Source organism: Eriocheir sinensis, chromosome 36 (assembly GCF_024679095.1).
Source record: "Eriocheir sinensis breed Jianghai 21 chromosome 36, ASM2467909v1, whole genome shotgun sequence".
NCBI lineage: Eukaryota > Metazoa > Arthropoda > Malacostraca > Decapoda > Varunidae > Eriocheir > Eriocheir sinensis.
In genome coordinates this window covers 15,867,653-15,891,658 of record NC_066544.1, presented here as the reverse complement: position 1 = coordinate 15,891,658, position 24,006 = coordinate 15,867,653, and the positions used below count along the sequence as shown (strand labels likewise).

Sequence of the window (24,006 nt, the reverse complement as noted above, 5' to 3'; positions counted from 1 at the left end):
TTGTGGATTGGTGGATTTGTGTTTCAGTCCGTCCATCCACTTACTCTACTCGTACACAGTTTTTCATCCCACTCCAAATGTCATATTGTAGTGGAGGAGATGGCAACAAACAATAACACAAATAAACAATAAATGAGGAAGGGAAAGTTTAAGGGAGGAGATGGTGGAAATAACCCAAATAATAATCTAAATGGGGAATGGGGAAATTTTTAAAGGAAGAAAATGGTGATAACAAAAATAATCTAAATGGGTAAGGGATATTTCAAGGGAGGAGAAGGTGACAATAACAGAAATAAAAGGGGTAATAGGGAATATTTTAAGGGAAGGAAGGTGACAACGAAAATATAATAGTGAAGGATATGGGGTAAATTTGAGGGAAGAAATAATAATAACGAAAATAATATAAATGGGGAAGGGATATTTCAAGGGAGGAGATGGTGACAATAACAGAAATAAAAGGGGTATTAGGGAAAGTATAATAAGGAGGGATATGAGGTAAATTGGAAGGTGACAATGGTAACAATAAACCCAAATAAATAAATGGGGTGAGATTAAATTTAATGAAGAGATGATAACAGGAGAAATAAACTATAAATGGGGGAAGGGATTATTTAAGTGAGGAAATACTAAGAATAACAAATAAAATAAATGGGGAAGGGTAAAATTAAGGGAGATATTAACTATAACGCGAATAAACTATAAATAGGGAATGGGGTAAATTTGAGAGGAAATGGTAATAACGAAAATAATATATGGGGAAAGGGTAAATTTAACGAATATATGGAAATTATAATACAAATAAAAGGGGTATAGGAAAAATTTTAAGAGAGGAAATGGAAATAACAAAAATAATATAAATGGGGGAAGGGGTAGATTCAAGAGGGAAAATGATTACAATAACACAAATAAAAAGGGGTATGGGAAATTTTTAAAGGGTGGAAATGGAAACAAAGACAAATAATAATATATAGGGAATGGGTTAAAATTGAGGAGGAAAATGGTAGAAATAACGTAAATCAAATAAATGGGGAGAGATCAAATTTAACGAGGATATGGTCACAATAACACAAATATAATCAAAGGGAGGAAAACTTTAATTAATTTTTAAGGGAGAAAAGTAACAATAACCAAATGAAAATAAAGGGAGGAGGACAAACTTTAAGGGAGGAAATGGTAATAATAACACAAATAAAATGATAAAGGGGAGAGGGGAAATTAATAAAAAATGGGGATAAGGAAAGGGGAAAAATAACTGGGTAAGGATATGGGGGACGGGAAAATAATGGGATGGGGAGTGGGGAAAATGGGGAAAAACTAAATCATTCACTTTCTTTCTTTTCCATGTTCTTTTCTCTTTTGCAAATTTCACTTTTCTCAGTTTTTTTTTGTTGTTTTCTCTCTTTTTTCTTTTTTTTTACATGTACCGTATTTACCTCTCCAATTCTTCTCCTCTTTGAATATACTAATTTTCTTTCTCTTTTATTTTTTTTCTAACTCACACAACTGTTCTCGCATTACATTTTCCACACATCCTTCATTAACACCACCAACATATTTATCTTATTTCCGTCACATTTCTATATACATCCACATTCAACATTTTTTTTCTATTATATTTCTTCTATCAACTTTCTATTTTCTTTCCTCCTTCACTATTTTCATCCACAACTCAGTCCTCTGGTCACGATGATCTCGCCACACCTGCGTTGGGTTATTCTGCACGTAAAACCGCCTTGCTTACGCCTGTCAAGAACTGTTTTTGGTCGTGGGGGGGGAGAGAGAGAAGGCAGGTGAGCGACGGGGCCGGAGGGGGCGGGGGACAGGTAAGTCACGATAATTAGCATCTTGATTACAGGTATGTCTTAATGAGTATCTCCACGTTAGATAAGATGCGGGAGGAAAGGGAAGGGAGGGAATGGAGGGATTGAGGGTAAGGGGTACGGGGTGAAGGTTAAGAGCTAAAGGGAAGGGAAGGAGAGGAAGGGGAGGATGAGAAACGGGGGGAAGAGAGAGTTAGTAAGGGAAGGGGTGGAGAGAGGGAAGGAAAGGAAAGGGAGGAATGGAAAAAAGAGAAGAAAAGGAAGGGAGGTAGGGAAGGAAGGGATGGAAGTTAAGAAGGGAAGCAATATAAGGAGAAAATGAGAGGAAATGAAAAGGAAAGGAAAGAAAAAGAATGGAAAGCAAGGAACGTAAATGGAAAAAGAGAAAAGTTATGGAAGAGGAGGATTGAAAAGAAGACTAAACATTCCAGAAAGACAATCTCTGTTCGGAAGGTGGAAATGGATAGAGAGAGAAGGGAAAGAAGAGGATGGAGAGACAGCATGCAAATATAATGAGGGAGAGAAAGGGGAAGCGAGGAAAGGGAAAGTTAGTGTCAAGGTAGTCAAGGGGTGAAGGGAGACAGAATAAGGTAAGTAAGGTAAGGTAAGGTAAATGGGGAAGAGAAAAAGAAAAAGATGGGTGAAAGAGTTAATAAGAAAATAAGAGACAGAGAAAGAGGAAAGGTAAACATAACTGGAAGTAAGTAACAGAGTGCAAGTGGAGAGGGTAAGGTAAGGTAAGGTGAGGGAAAGAAGAGGTAAGGGAGAGAAGATAGAGGAGGGAAGGGAGGGAAAAATCACGTGAATTATGAAGTGCAAGGAGACAGGGTAAGGTCAGGTAAGGTTAGCTGTGGAGAAAAAAGGAAAAGGAGTTAATAGAGGAAATGAAGGTAGGGAAAGGAAATAAGTTAAGGTAGGGTAAGGCAGAATAAGGAAAGAATGGGAAGGATGGGAAAGGAAGTATGACAGGAAAAAAGGGAGAGGGAGGTAGGAGAAGAGAGAGGATAAAGGATGGGAGGGAAAGAAAGGAGAAAAGGGAGGAAAGGAAGGGAAAGAAAGGAGAAAAGGAAGAAAGCAAAAGGAGGCAAGGCAAGGTAAGGTAAGATGAGGTAGGATAAGGAAACAAGGGAGCGAGAACGGAGAGGAGTTAGAGGAGGGAAAGAAAGGAGAGAGATAAGGGAGAGAAGGAAGAGAGGTAAGGCAAGGAGGTAAGGAGGAGGAGGTAAGGTGAGGGAGACAAGACAAGGTTAGGGAGAGAAGGAGGGAATGCTAAGGGAAGGTAAGGTAAGGAGAGGAGGTAAGATGATTGAGGCAAGACAAGGTTAGGGAGAGAAGGAGGGAATGCTAAGGGAAGGTAAGGTAAGGCAAGGCAAGGAGGTAAGGTGAGGGAGGCAAGAGAAGGAGGGAATGCTAAGGGAAGGTAAGGTAAGGCAAGGAGAGGAGGTAAGGTGAGGGAGGTAAGAGAGGGAGGGAATCCTAATGGAAGGTAAGGTAAGGCAAGGAGAGGAAGTAAGGCGAGGTAACCAAGACGAGGTGAGGGCGAGCAGGGAGGGAAAAACCACCTGAGTAAGACTTTCCCATGTTCTGTTCGCGCTCCGGGCCAGACTGAGACTAAAGCACCTGTGGAACTGAGGCCCTTTAAAGCCACATGCCTCTCTCTCTCTCTCTCTCTCTCTCTCGTTGTTTCCCCCTTCCGCCGGTTACTCCTCCTCCTCCTCTTCCTCTTTATTTCTACTTTTGCTTCTTCTTATTCACCATCTTCGTCTTCTTCCTGTTTTCTCTTCTCTTCTCTTCTCTCGCTCTCTCTCTCTCTCTGGTTCTTCCTCCATCTCTTTTACTGTTTCTAAGTCTTCTTTTTTTCCTTGTTTTTGTTTTTCTTGTTTTGGTTCTTGTTCTTGTTCTTGCCCTTCTTCTTCTTCATTTTCTTCTTCTTCTATTTCTTCTTTGTTCTTCTGTTTGTCTTCGTTTCCTGTTTCACGACGTTGTTCAGAAGTTATGATTTATTTTATTTTATTTTATTTTATTCATTACTGAGTTTGTATTCCTTCTTCCTCGTTGCTGTTGTTGTTCTTCTTTGTTGTTATTTCTCTCTCTCTCTCTCTCTCTCTCTCTCTCTCTCTCTCTCTCTCTCTCTCTCTCTCTCTCATAGCACTTCCTCTTTACACACAGACCGACACGGCCACTAAATCTCTCTCTCTCTCTCTCTCTCTCTCATACAGACAGATTTTTCCTCTCATTTCTCTCTCTCTCTCTCTCTCTCTCTCTCTCTCTCTCTCTCTCATCTTTAAGTTATCCATAAAAATCAGTCTACGTTTTCTGTGTCGATTGAATATTACGAGTAGAAAAAAGACAAAAGCTGAACATTAATTATAAAAACGAAACATATTACTATTTTCTTTTACGAACAGAATAGAGAAAAGCTGAGAAACCAAACGAAGAGACAATGAGAGTGACAATAAACATGAAAAAAATACATTATAGCAAGCGTATCTGGGAGGCGGTGGCTGAGTGGTTAGCGGGCGTCCAGGATGACCTAGGTTCGCGTCTCACCCGCCGGCACAGCTGGGATTTTGTTACCGCGGAGTGGCCTAAGCCTACCCACATGCTGCCCTGAAGACCACCTATCGAACCCGGGCGGTAGATTCTCCCTCCCTCTCAAAAATGAGGATCGAAGATGAGCTCCAGGGGACAGCGTGAGCCAAGCAAGGTGGCGCCACTATAAACACTTGCCAGCGCTATAACAGACTGGGGCCGATCATCAGATCCCACCAAAAAAGCCTACTGGCGCCATAGACAGAACGTAAAATAATGAAAAAATACACATATACATTTTCTTTATTCCTCTTCATTTCCTTTTTAGATTCTTGCTTATTCCATATATACCACAGTCATTAAAAAAATAAATATATTGAAAGCGATTTATATGCCTCCGTCCAATTGTTTTTTCCTGTACCTATTAGTAATAGCAAATTAAAAAAAAACACTCCAGCCACCGTCACCAATAAAAATAAATAATAACACAAAATCCCAGCAGAAGCAACATCGTATTCGTAAAAGAAAATATACTGATGATAATTCAAATCCTTTCCTCCTATTCCTATTTCCATGCACCATTTAGTGATACGAGTTAAAGAAAAACAAACCATCCAATCACTGTTACCAGCAAAAAATGATAACACACAAAACTCCCCGCAGTAACATAAGGAATAAAGCAGTTCTCCCCTGCCAGCCTCAATCACTCCAGCTAGATGGATCTCCCTCCCGTTTTCTGTTGACAAAGGAGGACAAGGGGGCACTATTTTCTTTTACAGCCCGAGCAGGTTAGGGAGAGGGGAGCGAGGGGAGAGAGAGGGAGAGGGGAGGATGATGGAAATGGTGAAAGGCATGAAGAGGAGGGGAATAGAAAGCCTACGTATATGAAGAGGGGAAGAGGGAAGGGGGAGAGAAGGGGAGAGAGGGAGAGAGAGAGAGAGAGAGAGAGAGAGAGAGAGAGAGAGAGAGAGAGAGAGAGAGAGAGAGAGAGAGAGAGAGAGAGAGAGAGAGAGAGAGAGAGAGAGAGAGAGAGAGAGAGAGAGAGGATTAGGGAAAGCGTGCGAGAGGGATTAACAGAACTGCCAACACTTCCTCTTCTTTTTTCTCTCCTCCTCCTCCACCTCCTCTTCCTTCTCCTTCCTTCGCTATCCTTTTCCTGCCCTTTCTTTTTCTCTCCTTCTATTCCTTCTTCCCCCTATCTCTTAAATTTTACAAGCCCCTTCAAATGTAATCCCTTTCCCCCACTTCATATTGCCGCTTTTTTCTCTCCTCCTCCTCCTCCTCTTCCTCCTTCTACTCCTATCTTATGAACACACAAAGCTCCTTGCATTTAAGAACTACGTCAACAATTTCACACACGCAGAAAAAAAAGATGAAGACTAAATTTTTACGAATGGAAGAAGTTAAGGATAAAAAAATAAAAATAAAACATATACTTCATGGCCACACCTCTGCTGTTAAAATATGCATGGAAAAACACCGAGGGGAGAAAAACAACGAAGAAAGGGAGGAATAAAAGCATAGGAAAGAGGAAGAGAAAAAGAAAACTGATATAACAAAATAAAAATATAGAGAAGGTGGAAGCAGTGATAGGAATAAGTAAGGACGGAGCAGAAGAGTTAATAAAAAAGAAATGAAATGAAACAAATAAAAGAAGAAAGTAAGAAAGCACAGATATAAAAGAGGAAAAAAATACATGGAGAAAAGGAAATAATAAGACAACACTAGACATAACTAAGGAAATGCTTATACAAAGAAGAGTTAAAAGAGAAAGAAAGAAGGAAAGAATGATATAAAAAAAAGAAACAGGAAAAGGAAAAAGAAAACATTGATATAAACGAGGAAATGGACACACAAAAAGGATGATAGATAAGAAGACCGAAGCAGATGAGTTAGAAAAGAAAGAAAGAAGGGAAGCAAATAAAAGAATGAGAAAAGTAAAAATAAAACATGAGAAAAAAGAAAAAAGAAAACACTATAAAACGAGGAAAGAGTTACACAAAAAGGAGGATAGATATGAACGCTGAAGCAGAAGAGTAAGGAAGGAGAGAATAAATAAACGTGAGTAAATATTTATAGAGAAAAAAAAGAATGGGAAGTGAATGGTAGGACGCGAATGTTGCCAGGCCCGCGAAAAAAAAACAATAATGGCAAAGAATATAAAAAAAGCCAAACGCTGGATTGAAAATAACACTACCAGATATATTTAGAAAGACGTGAATTACGGAAAAGGTTAAAATAGTAAAAAGAGGAATATAAACAGCAAGAAAACAGAGTAAAAAATAACATGGATAATAAAACTAATGCGAAAATATGCAAAATAGATTATGATAGTTAAAAAAAATATATATGTGAAAATAGAGGAGGAGAAACACAATACAAGGCAAAATACGTTAGAGAAAAGATATAAAAAGCAAAATATGTGAAGGAAAAAAATGCAAAATAATAATAAATAATAATAATAGCTAAAAATTATACAAAAATAGAAGAGAAACGCAATACAAGATGAAATACGTTAAACAATGAATATAGAAAAAAAGGAATGTATATAAAAGCAATGAATGAGAAAGAAAACGTTGCAAAATAATAATAATAATAATGAAAAACAAATATCAGAGAAGGAAAAGTTAAGTAAAGTCGAGGCTGAAAATAAATCTGGAAGGAAAAAAAAAAGTTGAGTCCAAATTTTCTTCGCACAGGTAAGTAAGTTGGTCACAGGTGCGGCCAATTAAGACACCAGGTGAGCCTTACCCACCTGGAGCACACACACACACACACACACACACACACACACACACACACACACATCTGCTCTTCCTCCTTCTCTCCTTCCTCTTTCTCCTAGTCCCTTTCCGCGTCCTCCTCCTCCTCCTCCTCCTCCTCCAGCGCTCCTCCTTGATATCTTTCTCCCATCTTCTCGTTCTCTTCCTTCACCTTTTTCTCTTATTTTTAATTCCTCTTCCTCCTCCTCCTCCTCTTCTTCTTTCTCCTTGATTATAATTTATATATGATTAACAAAAACATACTCGTCATAATAGGAGATAATATACAATACCAAAATATACACGAGGTTGATAATTCTGAAGTAGTTACTATGTATATATGGATAGAATATAACGGCCAATTTAATCCCATTTTCCGATTTAACTCATTCAAGAGGGGAGTATTTACACAGTTCTTCACCCGAATCTGAGCTCTCGTTCTTTCTGCTTTTGAACGGAGCAGCGTCAAGAGTGTTTTTGTATTGTTGTTATTCCTTTTGTTTTTGCCCTTCAGCTGACTCCATTCCTTCCTTCCTTCCTTCCTTCATTCATTCATTCTTCCCTTCCTTCCTTCCTTCATTCATTCAATCCGTCTCTTTCTCCCCTTTCATTTACTCTTTCTACACACTGCACCCATACTCTCTCCTTTTCCTTCCTCCTTCCTCTTCTTCCATTCCTATAAAAAAAAAATACCCCTTACTGAGAACGTCACTTCCTTTTTTTAATGTTGTTGCTGCTTTTGATTTCGCCCTTGAGTTTCCTTCATTCCTTCCTTCATTCATTCATTCTTTCTTTCCTTCCTTCGTTTGTTCCTTCCTTCCTTCATTCATTCATTCAATCCGTATCTTTCTCTCCTTTCGTTTACTCTTTCTACACACTACACCCTTCCTCTCTTCCTTTCCTTCCTTCCTTCCTTCCTCCTCTTCTTCCATTCCTATATAAAAACTCTCCCTTACTAAGAACGTCACTTCCTACCACCATCCATCCCTAACACCCACGGAAGCTTCTAAACTGCATTCGCCGTTGTAAACTCCACACACTTAACTTACAATTGCATCTTTCCTTGGTACATTTACGCCGAGCTGATATTGAAAGAGAAAATGAATGTGTTGGATGCGGCTATTAACACGTACGATTGGTTCACAGAAAGCTGGAAAGGATCGGAGACTAGCTATATTAAATTACTGAAACTAGTGACAAGAGAATGGCACAGGAAGGAAAAGGCAATGTCGGAGGGTACACGCTACAGCTACACACACGTGGCCCCGGTGCTCATCTCCGTCACTAGGAAGGGAGAACTTGTAATATGGTAGAGCGTCTTATACCTATATTGGAACTAATGTTAAGAGAATGGCCCAGGAAAGAAAAGGTAAGGTTGATGGGAACACGCTATAGCTACACACGACCTCAGTGCTCAATTCCGTAACTAGAAAGGGAGAGCTTGCAATATAGGAGAAAATATCAGACGTATATACATAGTGAGTTACTGAATAAATATAATAAAAAATGCCCTCTGAAAATACGATAAAATAGAATGTTGAAAAAAAGAAAAAGAAGAAACTTAATACAAAATTGAAATTCAGAAGTCACAATTTAAGCTTAAATAAATATTCACTTCCACACACATGTCATGAGTGGGTGTGAGGAAGAGGAAAAGAAGGAGAGGAGGAGGAGGAGGAGGAGGAGGAGGAGGAGGAGGAGGAGAAGGAGGAGGAGGACAGGTAAAGAGCAGGTGAGCCAGACGCTAATTAAGGTGACATGCAAAATTGGACACCCACCTAGACTCTCTCTCTCTCTCTCTCTCTCTCTCTCTCTCTCTCTCTCTCTCTCTCTCACCACAAAGACATAACTTCTCTCCCTCTTATATCACACGGAGTCACATGAATCTCTCTCTCTCTCTCTCTCTCTCTCTCTCTCTCTCTCTCTCTCTCTCTCTCTCTCTCTCTCTCTCTCTCTCAAATACAGAAACACATATTTCCTCCCCTCTCCTTCACTCTTGCATCCTTATCTCCCCTTATCTTCTCGCTCCGTCTATCTCACTCTCTCTGCCTCCCTCTCTTCATATTTCCTTTCCTCTTCTTCTTCTTCGTCTTCTTTCTTCTTTGTCTTTCTTATTTCTTCTTCTTCCTTCTTCTTTCCTTCTCTATTTCTCTCTCGACAGATCTTTAAGAAATCATCACCAACCTCCACCACCACCACCACCACAACCACCATCACCACAACGACCGTCAGAGGAGCAGGACGGTCGGTGCCTCGTGTCCAATGTTTATCTCAGTGAGGGGAAAGAGGACAGTCCCGGTGCCAGTACGGTTCGGGCAAGGGACTGTCTTTCACACGGGACGGCAGAGTGACAGCTTCTTGGGGTCCACTGCTCGCCTCGGTCTGTCAGCGCTGGAGGGTCTTATTATTATTATTGTTATCAGTTGTTGTTTGTTGTGGTTCTTGTTGTGTTTATTATTATATTTGTTGGTACTTTTATTTTTGGTAGTGTTATCTGGAGTCTTTTTATTTCTGTGGTGCTTATTATATTAAGTGTTATTAGTGATTTTGTTTTCTTCTTTTCTTTCTGCTTTTTATTCTTTTCTTCTTCCTTCGTTTCCTTTGTCTTCCTTCTTCTCTTTCTTTGTCGTCTTCTTTCTTTTATTCCTTCCTTCCTTCCTTTTTTCCTTGCTTTTTTTCTTGCTTTTCTCATTATATTATTGGTAGCTACTGCAGTTAACATTATCATTGTTCTTCATTATTAATACTTATTTTTGTCTTTTGAACTAAGTACGTAATATTTTATTTTTATTCTCTACATTATATTATTTTTTTACGTCTTTTTCTTTTGTGGATATGTTTAATTTTGCTTGAACTGTATGTCTGGAGAGTATCAAAGCTATCCAGTTGCTGTTGACGGAATATTTCATCTTTCTTCATAACGAAAAAAAAAAAGAGCGAAAAAAAAAACACAACTGTCAGCAGTCGATTTGGGGGAATATATATTTCTTTTCTCGCGTCCATTTTTTTCATACAATTCTTTTTTTCTGGCTGCGCAGTTTTTGTTACTTCACTTTTTTTTTCCATTTCTTTCGCTTCGTGTTGTTGCAATCATTCTGTTCCCCCGAAATGTGACACCCAGTCGCTTTTGTCTTTTATTTCCGTTGCTGTTGTTATTATTGTAGTTGTTGTTCCTGTTGTTGATCTATTATTGTTGACAGTTTCGTCAATATATGCAATTTTTCTGTTTCCACGTATATTGAAGGGAGACGAAATATTAAACGCACAGGAGACGTGGGGGAAAAAACTACTGTGTGTGTGTGTGTGTGTGTGTGTGTGTGTGTGTGTGTGTGTGTGTGTGTGTGTGTGTGTGTGTCAATCATTTTTTCATCACGAGGGAATCAAAACTTGTGGGCTAATATTTGTTCTTTTTTCTTATTTTCCTCCTTTTCCTCTTTTTATTCCCTTTCCTCCTCTTCCTTCTTTCATTCTACGTCACTGTTATTCCTTGCTTCTTTCTTTCATTAACTCATTTTTTCTCATTTGTTTTTTTCAGTTTCCTTTCTTCCTCTCTCGTTTCTTTCTCCTCATTTCAATATCCCCTCTCTTTATTATTCTCTGATTCTCTTTTTATCTCTTACTTTTTATCAATATTATTTTCCTCTTCTTCTTCTTGGTCCATTCCTCCCCGTTTCATTTTTAATCGTTCTTTGTGTTTACCTTTTCTTTTATTTTCGTGTTTTTTCTTTTATTTTTTTCAACACAAATAATTAAAAGGACGCGAACGAAACACTAAAGGGTGATTGAACATTCCTCTCCGACACACACACATACACACACACACACACACACACACACACACACACACACACACACACACACACACACACACACAAACACACAATATATTCCGTGTGTTGGTAAAGTTGAAAATTTATGACAGAGAGAAGTTTATTGCTTTCTGTCTGTCTGTGTGTTTGTGTGTGTGTGTGTGTGTGTGTGTGTGTGTGTGTGTGTAAGAGAGAGAGAGAGAGAGAGAGAGAGAGAGAGAGAGAGAGAGAGAGAGAATAAAGGACATAGACTCGGCCAAACCCAGGATTTTCAACACCAGCCAAAAGGAACAGTTACAAAAGACGTGAAGGAAAAAAGAAACAAGAAGAGGGAACAAGGCAATGGAAAAAAATTAAGCAGTCCCCCCCAAAAAAAATAAAAGAAAACTGAAAGGCCAGGGAGACGAAGAAGAGCACCGAGAAAAACAAAAGAAAATCAAAGAGGAAAACAATTAACCTCCACAACACACAACACATTATAAAAACAGAAGCAAAAAATGAATTAAAAAACACGCCCTTGCTACCCCCACACACACACCCACAACCAGCCAGGCCGCAGCTGACCTTCGACCTGAGGGAGCAAGAGCCACTGACCACAGACAGTGACCTCACGCGCGTGCTGAGGCGCCGTGAGCACGAGGACAAGGACAGGGACTTGCCCACACGTGCCTTGGAGCTGCCGTCCGGGTAATTGCCGTCCGGGTAATTGCCGTCCGAATTCTTGCCGTCCGGGGAGGCCTCAAAGACTTCATCACTCTCCACCGAGGAAGTCCTGACCCGTGATTGGTCCGTTGAGATATTGGAGGGTTGGGAGGTCAAGGTTTGGTGGCTCGTGGCTGATGATGACGATAGTGATGACTTGAGGGGCTTCTTCGGGGAGTCTTCGTCATAATCTTCGTCATCTTCCCAGTCGAATATTCTACACTGATTCTGTTATTGTTATTGTTGGTATTATTATTATTCTTATTATTATTATTATTATTATTGGCGGTGGTTCGTGAGTTTGCTCGTTTTTCGTGAGTTTACGGTAAAAAAAAAAAACGGTAGGAATTAACGGAGGAATTTAATGCCCGGCTGACGTACACACACACACACACACACACACACACACACACACACACACGAGCTGTACGGAAACCCGAGTGTGAGTAAAAAAAAAAAAAAATATTGCACAGGCCTGTATACTCTTTCTTTTCCCGAGAGAGAGAGAGAGAGAGAGAGAGAGAGAGAGAGACCCGCTACCTGTGCGTTTCTCTGCACCTGTGTGAATGTAAATTAGCCGCGCGCAGGTGTGTGTGTGTGTGTGTGTGTGTGTGTGTGTGTGTGTGTGTGTGTGTGAAGGTGCATTAGTAATAGTGAAACCAGGAGAAAAAAAGAAACTCTCTCTCTCTCTCTCTCTCTCTCTCTCTCTCTCTCTCTCTCTCTCTCTCAATACTACGTGACTTTAAACGAGGCCAAACGAGGATCCTCTTGACTTGGTGGCCGATAATGTGAAGCCGATGTGTGTGTGTGTGTGTGTGTGTGTGTGTGTGTGTGTGTGTGTGTGTGTGTGTAGTTTTATCTCAGTCCCTCCTCTGATATTACTCCTTTCCTACCATTAATATAACTCGATAAAGAACAAATGATATGGGTAGAATATAATAATAAGAAAATAACGAAGGAGCAAAAGACAACAAGAGAATAAAATAATCTAAAGGAAAGACCTGAAAGAAAAAAAGAGAAGAAAAAAAGAAATAAAACAAGGAAGAAAATATGGAAAAAATGCCGGGAATGAATGAAAAAGATAAATGAGGAGGAAGAGGAAGACTGGAAAACATAGGAATAAAAGAAGGAAGAAATAAATAAAACAGAAGGCATACAGACAAGAGAGAAGAATAACGAATGAATGAATGAATGAAAGGGGGAAAGGAAGGAAAGAGAGACTGAGAAAAGATAGTTGAGGAGGAGGAGGAACAGAGACAGCAAGAATGAATGAGTGAATGAATGAAGGGAGGAAGGAAGGAGAGACTGAGGAAAAAAGGTTTGGGAGGAGAGGAAGAAAATTAAGGAGGAGGAGGAGGAAAAGAGAAAGCATAAATGAATGAGTGAATGAATTAAAGGAGGAAAGGAAGGAAGGAGAAGCTGAGGAAAAAAGTTTGGGAGGAGAGGAAGAAAATTAAGGAGAAGGAGGAGGAAAAGAAAATAAATATATGAGTGAAATGAATTAGGAGAGAAAGGAAGGAAGAAGAAGGAAAGAAAAAAAAGTTGAAGGAAGAAAATTAAGGAGAAGGAGGAGGAAAAGAGAAAGCAAAAATGAATGAGTGAATGAATTGAAGGAGGAAAGGAAGGAAGGAGAAGCTGAGGAAAAAAAAAAAGGTTTGGGAGGAGAGGAAGAGAACGAAGAAGAAGAAAAGAAAAAAAATAACAAGGAATTGGACAGGTTCATTTCCTTTCAATTAAGAAGAAAACGAAAGGCAATTTAAAAGGAAGGCTGAGTCAAAGAGAAACACAGAAAGAAAAACAAATAAAACAAAGTGAAATATGTGAAAAAAAAGCAAACGGTAATTGGGACTAAAATCTTCATGTAATTATTTTTTTTTTGTCAGGGAATTTACCGTCTCTCTCTCTCTCTCTCTCTCTCTCTCTCTCTCTCTCTCTCTCTCTCTCTCTTTTTCTTGCTCTCATTAAAACTTAATAGACGAAACGTGAACTCTCTCTCTCTCTCTCTCTCTCTCTCTCTCTCTCTCTCTCTCTGGCACCTGACTGAGAGAGAGAGAGAGAGAGAGAGAGAGAGAGAGAGAGAGAGAGAGAGAGAGACTTCCTCCTTCTCTCTAATGCAACAAAAAATAATTAGGAAAAGAGAACCAAGAGGAAAAAATAATAAAATGTAAATAAAGAATAAAAGGAGAGTAATTACGGTACAGAATTAACCCTTACGAGAGAGAGAGAGAGAGAGAGAGAGTTAGGGCTCAAGACTCCTTCCAATATCTGTTGAATTATTAAAGAGAGATCAGAGGGGACGAGAGAGAGAGAGAGAGAGAGAGAGACGACCTAAAATGCTTATGCGTGTTGCAACAGAAATTGATCGATATTCATATGCACATCACCCCTATCTATTAGCATTTCTCCTCCTCCTCCTCCTCCTCTTCTCTTCCTTACTTCTTTCCTCTTTTCTATCTCTCTTTTTCTTCTCACCTTTTCAACACCTCCTTGTTTTCCTTTCCTCTCCTTCTTCCTCTCTCTGGTGTGTTTTTCTATTTCCTATTCCTTTTCACCTTCCTTAAAAAAATAAGAGAGAGAGAGAGAGAGAGAACAAGTGAGAAAGAAAGACAGAAAAAGTCAACTTACACTTCCTACATTCGGGGTGCCATGGCAACTCTCTCTCTCTCTCTCTCTCTCTCTCTCTCTCTCTCTCTGTTACTAGGTTTGTACAACTTCGTTACGAGTTTTTTTTTTCTCTCTCTCTCTCTCTCTCTCTCTCTCTCTCTCTCTCTCTCTCTCTCTCGGTTTAGACCCACATTCAGGCCTCGTATAATTGGGCTCTTGCTCGCTCCAGTCACATTCGATGCTCCTCCAATCTCTCTCTCTCTCTCTCTCTCTCTCTCTCTCTCTCTCTCTCTCTCTCTCTCTCTCTCTCTCTCTCTCTCTCTCTCTCTCTCTCTCTCTCTCTCTCTCTCTCTCTCTCTCTCTCTCTCTCTCTTTTGCATTCCTATTTTTATTTCCATTTTCCTACTTTCATTTTGACTTTTATTCAATTCTATTTTGATGTTTTCTTCTTCCTTTATTATCACCTTTGTGTATATTTTTTCTTCTTCATTTATTATTATTATTATTTCTACTTCATTTTCCTTTATTACTACCATTATTAATTTATTCCCACCCATCACAATCGCTCACTAACTCATCAACCACCATCACCATCATCATCATCATCAGCCCACCTGCCTGCCTCTACGTATATGCCCTCACCTGGCCGGGAGTTAATGGCCCGCCTCTCCCGCCTTCACCTGCCCGCTCTTAATATCCATCAGACAGTGTTGAGTAATTGTTCGGCGAAGGAGAGAATTCATGATTTCCACTCGGCTCGCTTATCATTATTACTATTATTGTTGTTACTATGATTCAGGGAAATATATTATGATTCGCGCATTGAGTTATGGCATAGGAGAGTGAATGTGAGTACTAGTTGGAATAGTCTTGAATAAATGATGATATGGATGTTTGATATATTGCACGTTTTCTTCACTTTATTATAATGCAAGGAAGTTCGTGTGATTTCTATTGCTACGGAAAGAGTGACGAGTAAATTTATTAGTCTCTGAAACTTTATATATACTATTTTCTATGTGGATTTGATAGTTTCTGCACTGGTTATTGTTACTTAATGGTAGAAGGAGGGGAAGGTTGAAGATAATGAGATATATGAAGTGGAAGCCCCTCAAAATTACTATAATATTGAGGTTGTAAAGACATAAGTTAGAGTTTTAAATAAGAGAAGAAAGATACCCACCGCAAAAACTACACAGCAAGGTTAATATTAATAATAATACCAATTAAAAATAAACAAAAGATCAAAAAACTACACAGCAAGGGTTAATAATAATAATAATAATACCAATTAAAAATAAACAAGAGATCACAGTTATAAAAAAAAGTCCCGCCAGCTGTCTATATATATACTTCTATTCTTGTTAACTAATTCCACATATTCAAACAGAAGGAGTAATGTTGAAAGCAGGCAAATGGAGCGAACAGTTACGGCAAGCAAAAAACAACTTATCATTAATTATCCCGTATTCAATTATCTCTCCCTCTGACCCCATTACTAAATCCCTTCCCTACGCTTGCAGTATCTCAGGTAATTCCATTTAATTCAGGGTTTCCGATGTTGAGGTTAAGTTGTGTCATTTCCTTTAATTGTCACGTTCAGGGCAGTATGTGTGAGATGCCGAGTGACCTTGAGGGCCCCGAAGTCAGGAAGTTCTCTCTCTCTCTCTCTCTCTCTCTCTCTCTCTCTCTCTCTCTCTCTCTCTCTCTCTCTCTCTCTCTCTCTCTCTCTCTCTCTCTCTCGATTTATCTGTTGGAAAATGATGTAAAACGTCTTTCCTTTTGTAATATATTGGCCTCTCTCTCTCTCTCTCTCTCTCTCTCTCTCTCTCTCTCTCTCTCTCTCTCTCTCCAGCCTTGACTTTAAAATATCTTTTTTTCGTATTTTCTTGTATTCTTTACGTTTTCTTAGTCTATTGTTGTCTTTTGATATGTATATTGTGTGTTGACTAGTGCTCTCTCTCTCTCTCTCTCTCTCTCTCTCTCTCTCTCTCTCTCTCTCTCTCTCTCTCTCTCTCTCTCTCTCTCTCTCTCTCTCTCTCTCTCTCTCTCCCACGTCAGCCGAAAGCCAAATTCCACCCGCCATGAATACGTTAAACGGTGAAGGGAATGGACCGAACCCGCAGCGAACGGCCTCCCAAGTTGGACCCAATCTAGGAACGCTTCGGCCGGGAGTTTGGGGAGAGACAAGACGATGGGAACCCACTCACCCGAAGAGGATAAGACGGTACGGAGAGGGATTTGGAGAGGGATTATGGAACTACTATTATTAAGGGCTCAACTATTATTATTGCTACTGCTTTTACGTGTAATAGTTGGTATTTGTTGTCTATTAAAATACGAACGCGCTCACCTCACAAAGACAGACGGTGCAGTGATGGATTTCGAGAAGGAATTATTAAAGGGCTTGAAACTACTATTATGAATGATTCTTTTACTATTATTATTTTTATTATTGTTAACTACTATTCTTAACTACTATTTCAAACTATTTTTATTGAGTATACGAACTCGCTCACCTTAAAAAGTTCAAAACGATACAGTAATGGGTTTCGAGTTGCATTATTAAACGACTTAACTGATGTTACTAATGATTTAAACACTACTATTAAGCGTCATTACTATTAACTACTATTATTAACCTAAATTAGTATTATTAATGCTTCAAAGGTGTTGCTAAGATTAAAAAGGTATAATAAATAGGTACAAAATAGTTCTTCCTGGGTGTGATATCCTGAGGCAATAAATCGTTCTAGTTCTCACAAAAGGGACAAAACTGATATCAAACGTTTCCAACATCAATCGGAATTCCTCTTTTCTCCGCGAAGTAATGAAATTTTTTACGTAAATGACGATATCAGGTACGAAACAGTTCTTCCTGGGTTTGATAACGTTCGGAGTTAAAAAAGTCATTCCAGTCCTCACAAAAGGGACAAAAATGTTATGAAACGTGTTACAAATCGATCGAAATTCCTCTTTTCTCCGCGAAGGTTCACTGAGTACATAAAATAAAAATAGTTCTTCGTGGGTCTGACAATGTACCGAGGCAAAAATGTCATTCCAGTTCTCACAAAACGGACAAAAATGTTATCAAGCGTTTACAAAATCTATCGGAATTCCTCTTTTCTCCGCGAAGGTTCACTGAGTACATGAGATTTCTTACGTAAATGACGAAAAAGCAGGTACAAAATAGTTCTTCGTGGGTCTGATAATGTTCCGAGGCAAAAATGTCATTCCAGTTCCCCAAAGCGACAAAAATGTTATCAAGCGTTTACAAAATCTATCGGAATGTCTTTTCTCTGCTGCAAAGGTTCACTGAGGACATGACATATTTTCACGTCTCATCAGAACACATGTGCGACCACTTCCCGGATTCTCCAGGCGATAAAAATGCCAAAAGAGATTAGCAGTTCCAATACGATTTATGAAAGGATTTAAGAAGTTCAAAGGCGTTCAAGGTAGGTGCATAAATATAAAAAAAGGATCGAAATAAGATGAAATTTGAGATTATGTACAACTGAAAATAGTTAAGACTGAAAACGCAGAGTGCAGTTGCTTTTATTTCTTTATTATTTTCTTTTATACTTTACTTTCTCCATTCCTTCCATTCATAAAGATAAAAGAAAACGCTGAAGATGATTTCGATTAATAGAAAACGCACAGTAGAGGTTCCGAACAGTTTAAAACGCCAGAAAAACATAAGCTGGATTCATATCGAGTACACGAGGTTCAAAAACAACTCCAGGTAAGATCAAATCGGTGAATACAGAATCAAAGCGGGTAGACTTGGGTTCAAATACTATTCCAGGTGTTTGGGGTCCCAGAGTGTAGGCCATTGGCGCTAGTGATAAAAGGTAATGAATGGTTCTTGCGTGAGACATATGAAATGTAAAAAAATATATATCATAGGTTCAAGACATTCAATAGACGATCAAAACGGGTAGGCTTGATTTAAGATAGGTTTTAGCATATTTTTAGTTTACTCTTTCCGTTTTTATTTTCTTGGTAGCTATATTTTCGTTTTTTTTTCATTTCAGTTTTTCATTTCCTTTTTTTCAGTTTTGGTTTGTTTTTCGGTTTATTTTATTTATATTTTTTTCCATTCTACTTTGTTTTCCGTTTCTAATTATCTTTAGTTTATTTTTTCTACTTCATTACATTTATTTTAATTTTTTTCAGTCTTAAGTTTCTCGTTTTTCGTTTCAATTCATCTTCAGTTTATTATTTCTGCTTAACTTATCTTTTCCCATCGTAGTTTGTCAAAGCAAGTTTCAGCTCCATCACATCCCCGGGTGTTCGCGGCGGCAGTGTGTAAGTAATCCGGCTTCGTAATGAGTGTCTGCAGCGCGTGACTCACCTTTACCCACAGCCAGCACACAGACAGACAATTGGGCCCAGACATGCCGCCTCACGCCCACCACGCATACTCACGCACATTCAAGCCTGCACTCACGCCCACACTCACGCACTTACGCACTCATTAATTATTTTATTTTTATTTTTTCGTTTATTTCACTTATGTGTTCAGTGGTTTGGTAATTCATACTATTTCTCGCTTATCAAATTCTTATCGTAGTCTGAAATCGTCGTAAATTTTCTCATTTCTTTCCTTCATCTTTCTTTCAGCAATTACGTATTTATTTTCTTTCTTGCTTTCGTCTTTGCTTCACTTTTTCTTTTATATATATTTTTCGTTTCGTATTTACTTTCTTATCTTTTTTTTATCTTCTCGAGTCGTCTTTAACTTCCTCACTTCTTTCTTGCATCTTTCTTTTAATTGCCAGTTATATATTTTCTTGCTTTTTCTTCGGATTCGCTTCACTTTCTCAACTACATAACATTTCTCTGTCCTTTTTACGCGCTTGCTAAATTCCTATCAGTCTCTCGGCTATTTTCATTTCCTCACTTCTTTCCTGCATCTGCCTTCATATTTTCACTTATAATGTATTTCTTTAGTCTTTTATTCACCTTCTCTTTATCATATTTTTCGGTCCCCTTTTACTAGCACGTCAAATTCTTATCGTCTTCTTCTGTAATCCTTTTTTTCACTTTCTCTCACTCACTTTCTCTTTCACTTTCCATTTCGGGTTTTATTTGCTTCACTTTCTTCTCTCTTTCATGAACTCAACCTTGTGTGTGTACCTGCTTGCTTGTTTACGTGTTTGCTTGTTTGTCTGCGTTGAGGGCCTCGTTTGGCTGTGTTTTGGTGAACCTGGATTACTCGAGGCTCACATTCAGGTCCTTTCTTGGTACGAGACACACAAATTACAGGTGAGTCAGGCAGGTAAAAATTGACGAGCGGGACCTCCGACCACTATTGATACTGTTCATTACTACGTCTACTATTACTACTACGTCTACTACTACTATCGCTGCCACAATTTCTTTTTTTTATCAGCTGCTTAAATTTACCACTTCATATTTACTTTCTTAGATTCTTTTTGTCTTCATACGATTTTTTCTTCTTTAATTTCTTTTATTCCTTCTTTTCTTTTTTCTTTTCCTTAATTTCTTTTTCTTGCCTTTCTTTTCCAAATGTCACTGTTTTTATAGTTTTCTGATTTTAATGATTCCTTTTTCTTTGTTTTCTATTTCACAAGACGATTTCCAAGGACAAGGTTGAAATACTCTCTCTCTCTCTCTCTCTCTCTCTCTCTCTCTCTCTCTCTCTCTCTCTCTCTCTCTCTCTCTCTCTCTCTCTCTCTCTCTCTCTCTCGCGGGGGGACGGTAGCGTAGCATCCACTAAAGCGAACACCCGCATACTGACAGCTGTGTGTGTGTGTGTGTGTGTGTGTGTGTGTGTGTGTGTGTGTGTGAGGCAGGTGTTCCTATTCAGCCTTGCCCACATACATACGCACACGCAACGACACACACACACACACAAACAGAGAGAGAGAGAGACAGTCAGACAGACAGACATACAGGCAGACAAACAGAGGAGTGTATTTTTCGGTCGCCCAGAAAATGACGAAACTCTCTCTCTCTCTCTCTCTCTCTCTCTCTCTCTCTCTCTCTCTCTCTCTCTCTCTCTCTCTCTCTCTCTCAGTAGCGATTCAGGAGAAGTTTTAGAGGTAATTTCTAAACCCACCCACAGGAGAGAGAGAGAGAGAGAGAGAGAATAAAAAAAAAGTCATCAGCAACGCGATTAGGACCGAAAAAAACAAAACAAAAAACACACAGTGACAACCTTAATATGCAAACTTTAGACCCTCAGCACGAACACACACACACACACACACACACACACACACACACACACACACACACATTTTTCAACGCGAAAAAAAATAATCTCAAATAATTATCCTGCACAAGTGTATACAGGAGGAGGAGGAGGAGGAGGAGGAGGAGGAGGAGGAGGGTTTGAGGGGGAAAGGTGTGGAGGTATGAAAAATAAATGGAGAGAGAGAGAGAGAGAGAGAGAGAGAGAGAGACTGTTGCTACCTCAGTAAAATGACTCATCACGCAGCAAAAAAAAAATATATAGAAAAAACCAGCTCCTACTTTTTTTTTTTATCTTTTCTTATATATATAATTAACATCATATTTATCACTAGCAACTTCACTAACTCTCTCTCTCTCTCTCTCTCTCTCTCTCTCTCTCTCTCTCTCTCTCTCTCTCTCTCTCAGCCGCCCCCTCGCTCTAAAACTCTACGGCACGACTTTGTAACTTTTCAATTTCTAAGGAGTTTCATTAACCTAAAAGCGTTCGACGTCTGAATATCTATCACTACTTTCCCACTAACTCCTTGCCTCCCGCCCACGTTCTTGCTCTCCCTGACATACTAATATAGTCACCCCTTCAAACGTCCCCTCTCTATCTCTCTCTCTGAACCATTCCAACCCCTTTCGTTCACTCCCTCCCACACTCTTTTTTCTCACTCCCTTTCAAACTAATACTTTCTCTCGCTCTTCTGCATTCTCTAATTCACTCCCTGACTCTCTCCCTCTTCCCTTCACTCTCTCAGGCTTTCCCACTGTTATAATAGTCATCCCTTGAAACCCCACCGAAGAAAACCCAACTTACAGCGATAGAAAACGTTGCCTCTCACGTTTTCTCCACAAACTCTTCCATTTCTAGACCATGTGGAAAAAGGGAATTTGCTTTCAGTTGTAGTTTTTTATTTTGATTGTGTGTTTTGTGACCTCCACGAGAACCAGACGCCTTCGGAGGACATAAGAGAGTTCATTATCTTTAATTACGAGTTACACACACACACACACACACACACACACACACACACACACACACACACCTGAACTGAGCCATTAAGGTAACTCAGGTGAGGAGGTTACGCGAGGTTTGTAATTATCCTCTGAGTCAGCGAGGCGTCCAGCTACACTATTAATTTTCCTATTCGTTTTTTGTTTGTTTAACCTTGAAGTGAATGTTGACCTTCTTTTACATTTTATGGCTAAATTGCATGTTTTTATCCCTTACTACTAATGCTCATTCTTTTGTTACTTTCTTCTCCCCCTTAATTATTCATATACTATTTTTTTATTCTTTTTTTTTGTTTGATCTTGAAGTGAATATTGACCTTTTTTATTTCTGTGGGTAACCTCTATGCTTTTTTTTTCCCTTTATTATTCACTGCTTATTATTTTGGTACCTTTTTATCCTCCTTACTTATTCATATACTTGTTATCTTCCGCATTTTTTTCTTTTTTTTTAGGAATATCTTTCCTATCTTTTCATATTTACAATCTTTTTTTATATTTTTCTTGTCTAGAGATTATTATATATTTTTCTAATCCCTTTTACCTCTAGTGCAACGCGTCTTATTCTCGTTTTCCTTTTTTTTCATTATTTATTTTCTATCTCTATACTCCAAATAACCTTTACTATCACGGCATTCATTAATTCATCCCGGGTCTAGCTTATCCTATATTCTACCCATTTTCTTTTCACCCTCCAACGAAACCTTCATCATAACCTCAATTTCGTTTCTTATATAATTTCTCTTTCGTCCGGTATATTTTTAATGGCGTCAGTTGGTGGCGTGTGTGTATTATTAGTCGGTGGGTCGATTTGGGAGCCGTCTGGTCTCTAAAGGGGAGAGGCGACAGGCGGGAGGTGGGTGGGTTTGGTAATGGGTCTTTGTTATGTCGGAGAGTTCGTCTGTGAGTTTGTCTGGGTGTTCGTGTGTCTTTTGATCTCTTCTCGTAATGTATGTTTAGGGCTGTGTGTCTGTGTGTCTGTGCCTGTATGTTTGTCTGCCCTAGTTTGTGTGTTTGTGTGACTGTGTGTGTGTGTGTGTGTGTGTCTTTTTCTCTCTTTGTGTCTTTGTCTTTCAAGGATCTTTCTGCCTGAGTGTGTCTGTCTGTCTATCTGTCTGTCATTTATTCTGTCCGCGCTCCGTTTCATCTTTCTGGTTGTGTTTTTTTTTTTCTGTCCATCTGTCTCTCTGTCTGTCGCTTTTGCCGTCTGTTTTAACGTCATGCTTCTCTATTCGTGTGTCTGTATGTTTTTATCTGTCTATTTGTCCGTCTTCCTGTCTGTTCTGTCATTGGTTTCACGTCTTTTCATGTCCTTGTTTTCCTGTCTCTCAATTTCCGTCTGTCAGCCTGGAAGAGAAAATAACACAGTCCACCATACAATTAAACGTTTTCTGTAGGGAAGGAAAAACAAGCATTAAACATTGACCTTCTTTCTGTGACCTGGGAATAAAAGAGAGGCAAAGGGGGGCGCTGGTAAGGGGTTGGAGAGAAACATGACCCCCATTACACGCCCCTTTTGACCTTGCTCCCCTTCCGTGACCCCGCCTTTAAGCTGTTTCAAGGTCATGTCGTCACACTGCAAGGTCACATTCGGTCACATTCCACCGTTTCTTCGTTCCTGTGCGCGTGGCGATGAGTGGGCTTGGCGGGGCGTGTGTACGTGTGCAGGCGTGTGTATGGGCCGCCAGGACACCCATACACGCACACGCTCAAGTATACCTGTACACACCCTAACCAGAACAGGAATACACACACACGCACATACGTACACAGGGACAAGACAAATGACAGTATAAACACACATATATATAAAACGACACAAACATACGTACATACACGCCCTGGAAAAGAAAACACATGGAAAAACAAATAACCTAAAACAACCCAAACTAACCCCACACACAAACACACAGACACACGCATAAACCTAATTAAACCCATTCCTAAACCCGAAATGAGACCCTTAACGGTACCTCATGCAACCCCACTTCCTCTTTCACACAACCCTTACTCTACCATCATCCCCAGCCCCTTCCCCTTAACCCCAGGGCCTTCCCCTATGCACTGCCCCCCTTCCCGTGCACCCCCCGCCCCCCACGCCACCAGTACTCACCGATGGATGCGCGCCTCCTCCATGTTCCGCCTTCACATTGCCGAGGTTCTTATTGACAGGCACCAAGGGGCGTGAGGCTGCATCTTTGCCATCTGCCGCCTCGTCGGTCTTGCCCCCCGCCGCTCCAGCCCCCCCTGCAGCCCCCGCCCCCCCTGCACTGCCCCCCGCCGCTCCTCCACTGCTCCCGGCGGCGCTGGCGGAGGATGTGGCCCCAGCGACGCCGCCCTTCGTGAGTGCTGTGGTGGAGTTCCTGTGGGAGGGAGGTGGAGGGGGAAGTTAGTAAGGGAGTGGTGGTGAGGGAGTGGATGGAGGTGTGAGTGAGTGAGTGTGAGTGATGGAGTGTTGAGTGAAGTTGAAATCGAGCGAATAAGTGTGCGTGTGTGTGTGCGTTTTAGTTGAGTGTGTATGTTAGTGAGTAAGTGTTAGTGTAAGTGTTAGTGTGT

The 24,006-nt window shown here is 39.8% G+C and overlaps 2 protein-coding genes across 8 annotated transcripts in view; both read right to left on the bottom strand.

Annotated features, from left to right (window-relative positions):
* Positions 1–24,006, bottom strand: part of LOC127007909 (synaptotagmin-7-like) — a 140,895-nt gene that overhangs the window by 107,778 nt on the left and 9,111 nt on the right. For 2 of the 7 annotated variants that reach the window (XM_050879393.1, XM_050879395.1), the window contains exons 1-2: positions 3,383–3,415; positions 1,742–1,753 (exon numbers count right to left, since the gene is read on the bottom strand). In XM_050879393.1, the coding sequence (XP_050735350.1) occupies positions 1,742–1,753; positions 3,383–3,401 (31 nt within the window). In that variant the 5' untranslated portion in view covers positions 3,402–3,415. Of the gene's footprint in view, positions 1–1,741; positions 1,983–3,382; positions 3,416–23,563; positions 23,814–24,006 lie in introns of those variants that run through there. The other 5 variants (XM_050879394.1, XM_050879396.1, XM_050879391.1 and 2 more) reach the window with 3 other exon arrangements.
* Positions 8,364–24,006, bottom strand: part of LOC127007989 (merozoite surface antigen 2, allelic form 2-like) — a 20,823-nt gene continuing 5,180 nt past the window's right edge. Inside the window, exons 2-4 of the mRNA XM_050879534.1 lie at positions 23,564–23,813; positions 11,466–11,679; positions 8,364–8,398 (exon numbers count right to left, since the gene is read on the bottom strand). Coding sequence (XP_050735491.1) covers positions 8,364–8,398; positions 11,466–11,679; positions 23,564–23,813 — 499 coding nt within the window. The remainder of the gene's footprint in view (positions 8,399–11,465; positions 11,680–23,563; positions 23,814–24,006) is intronic.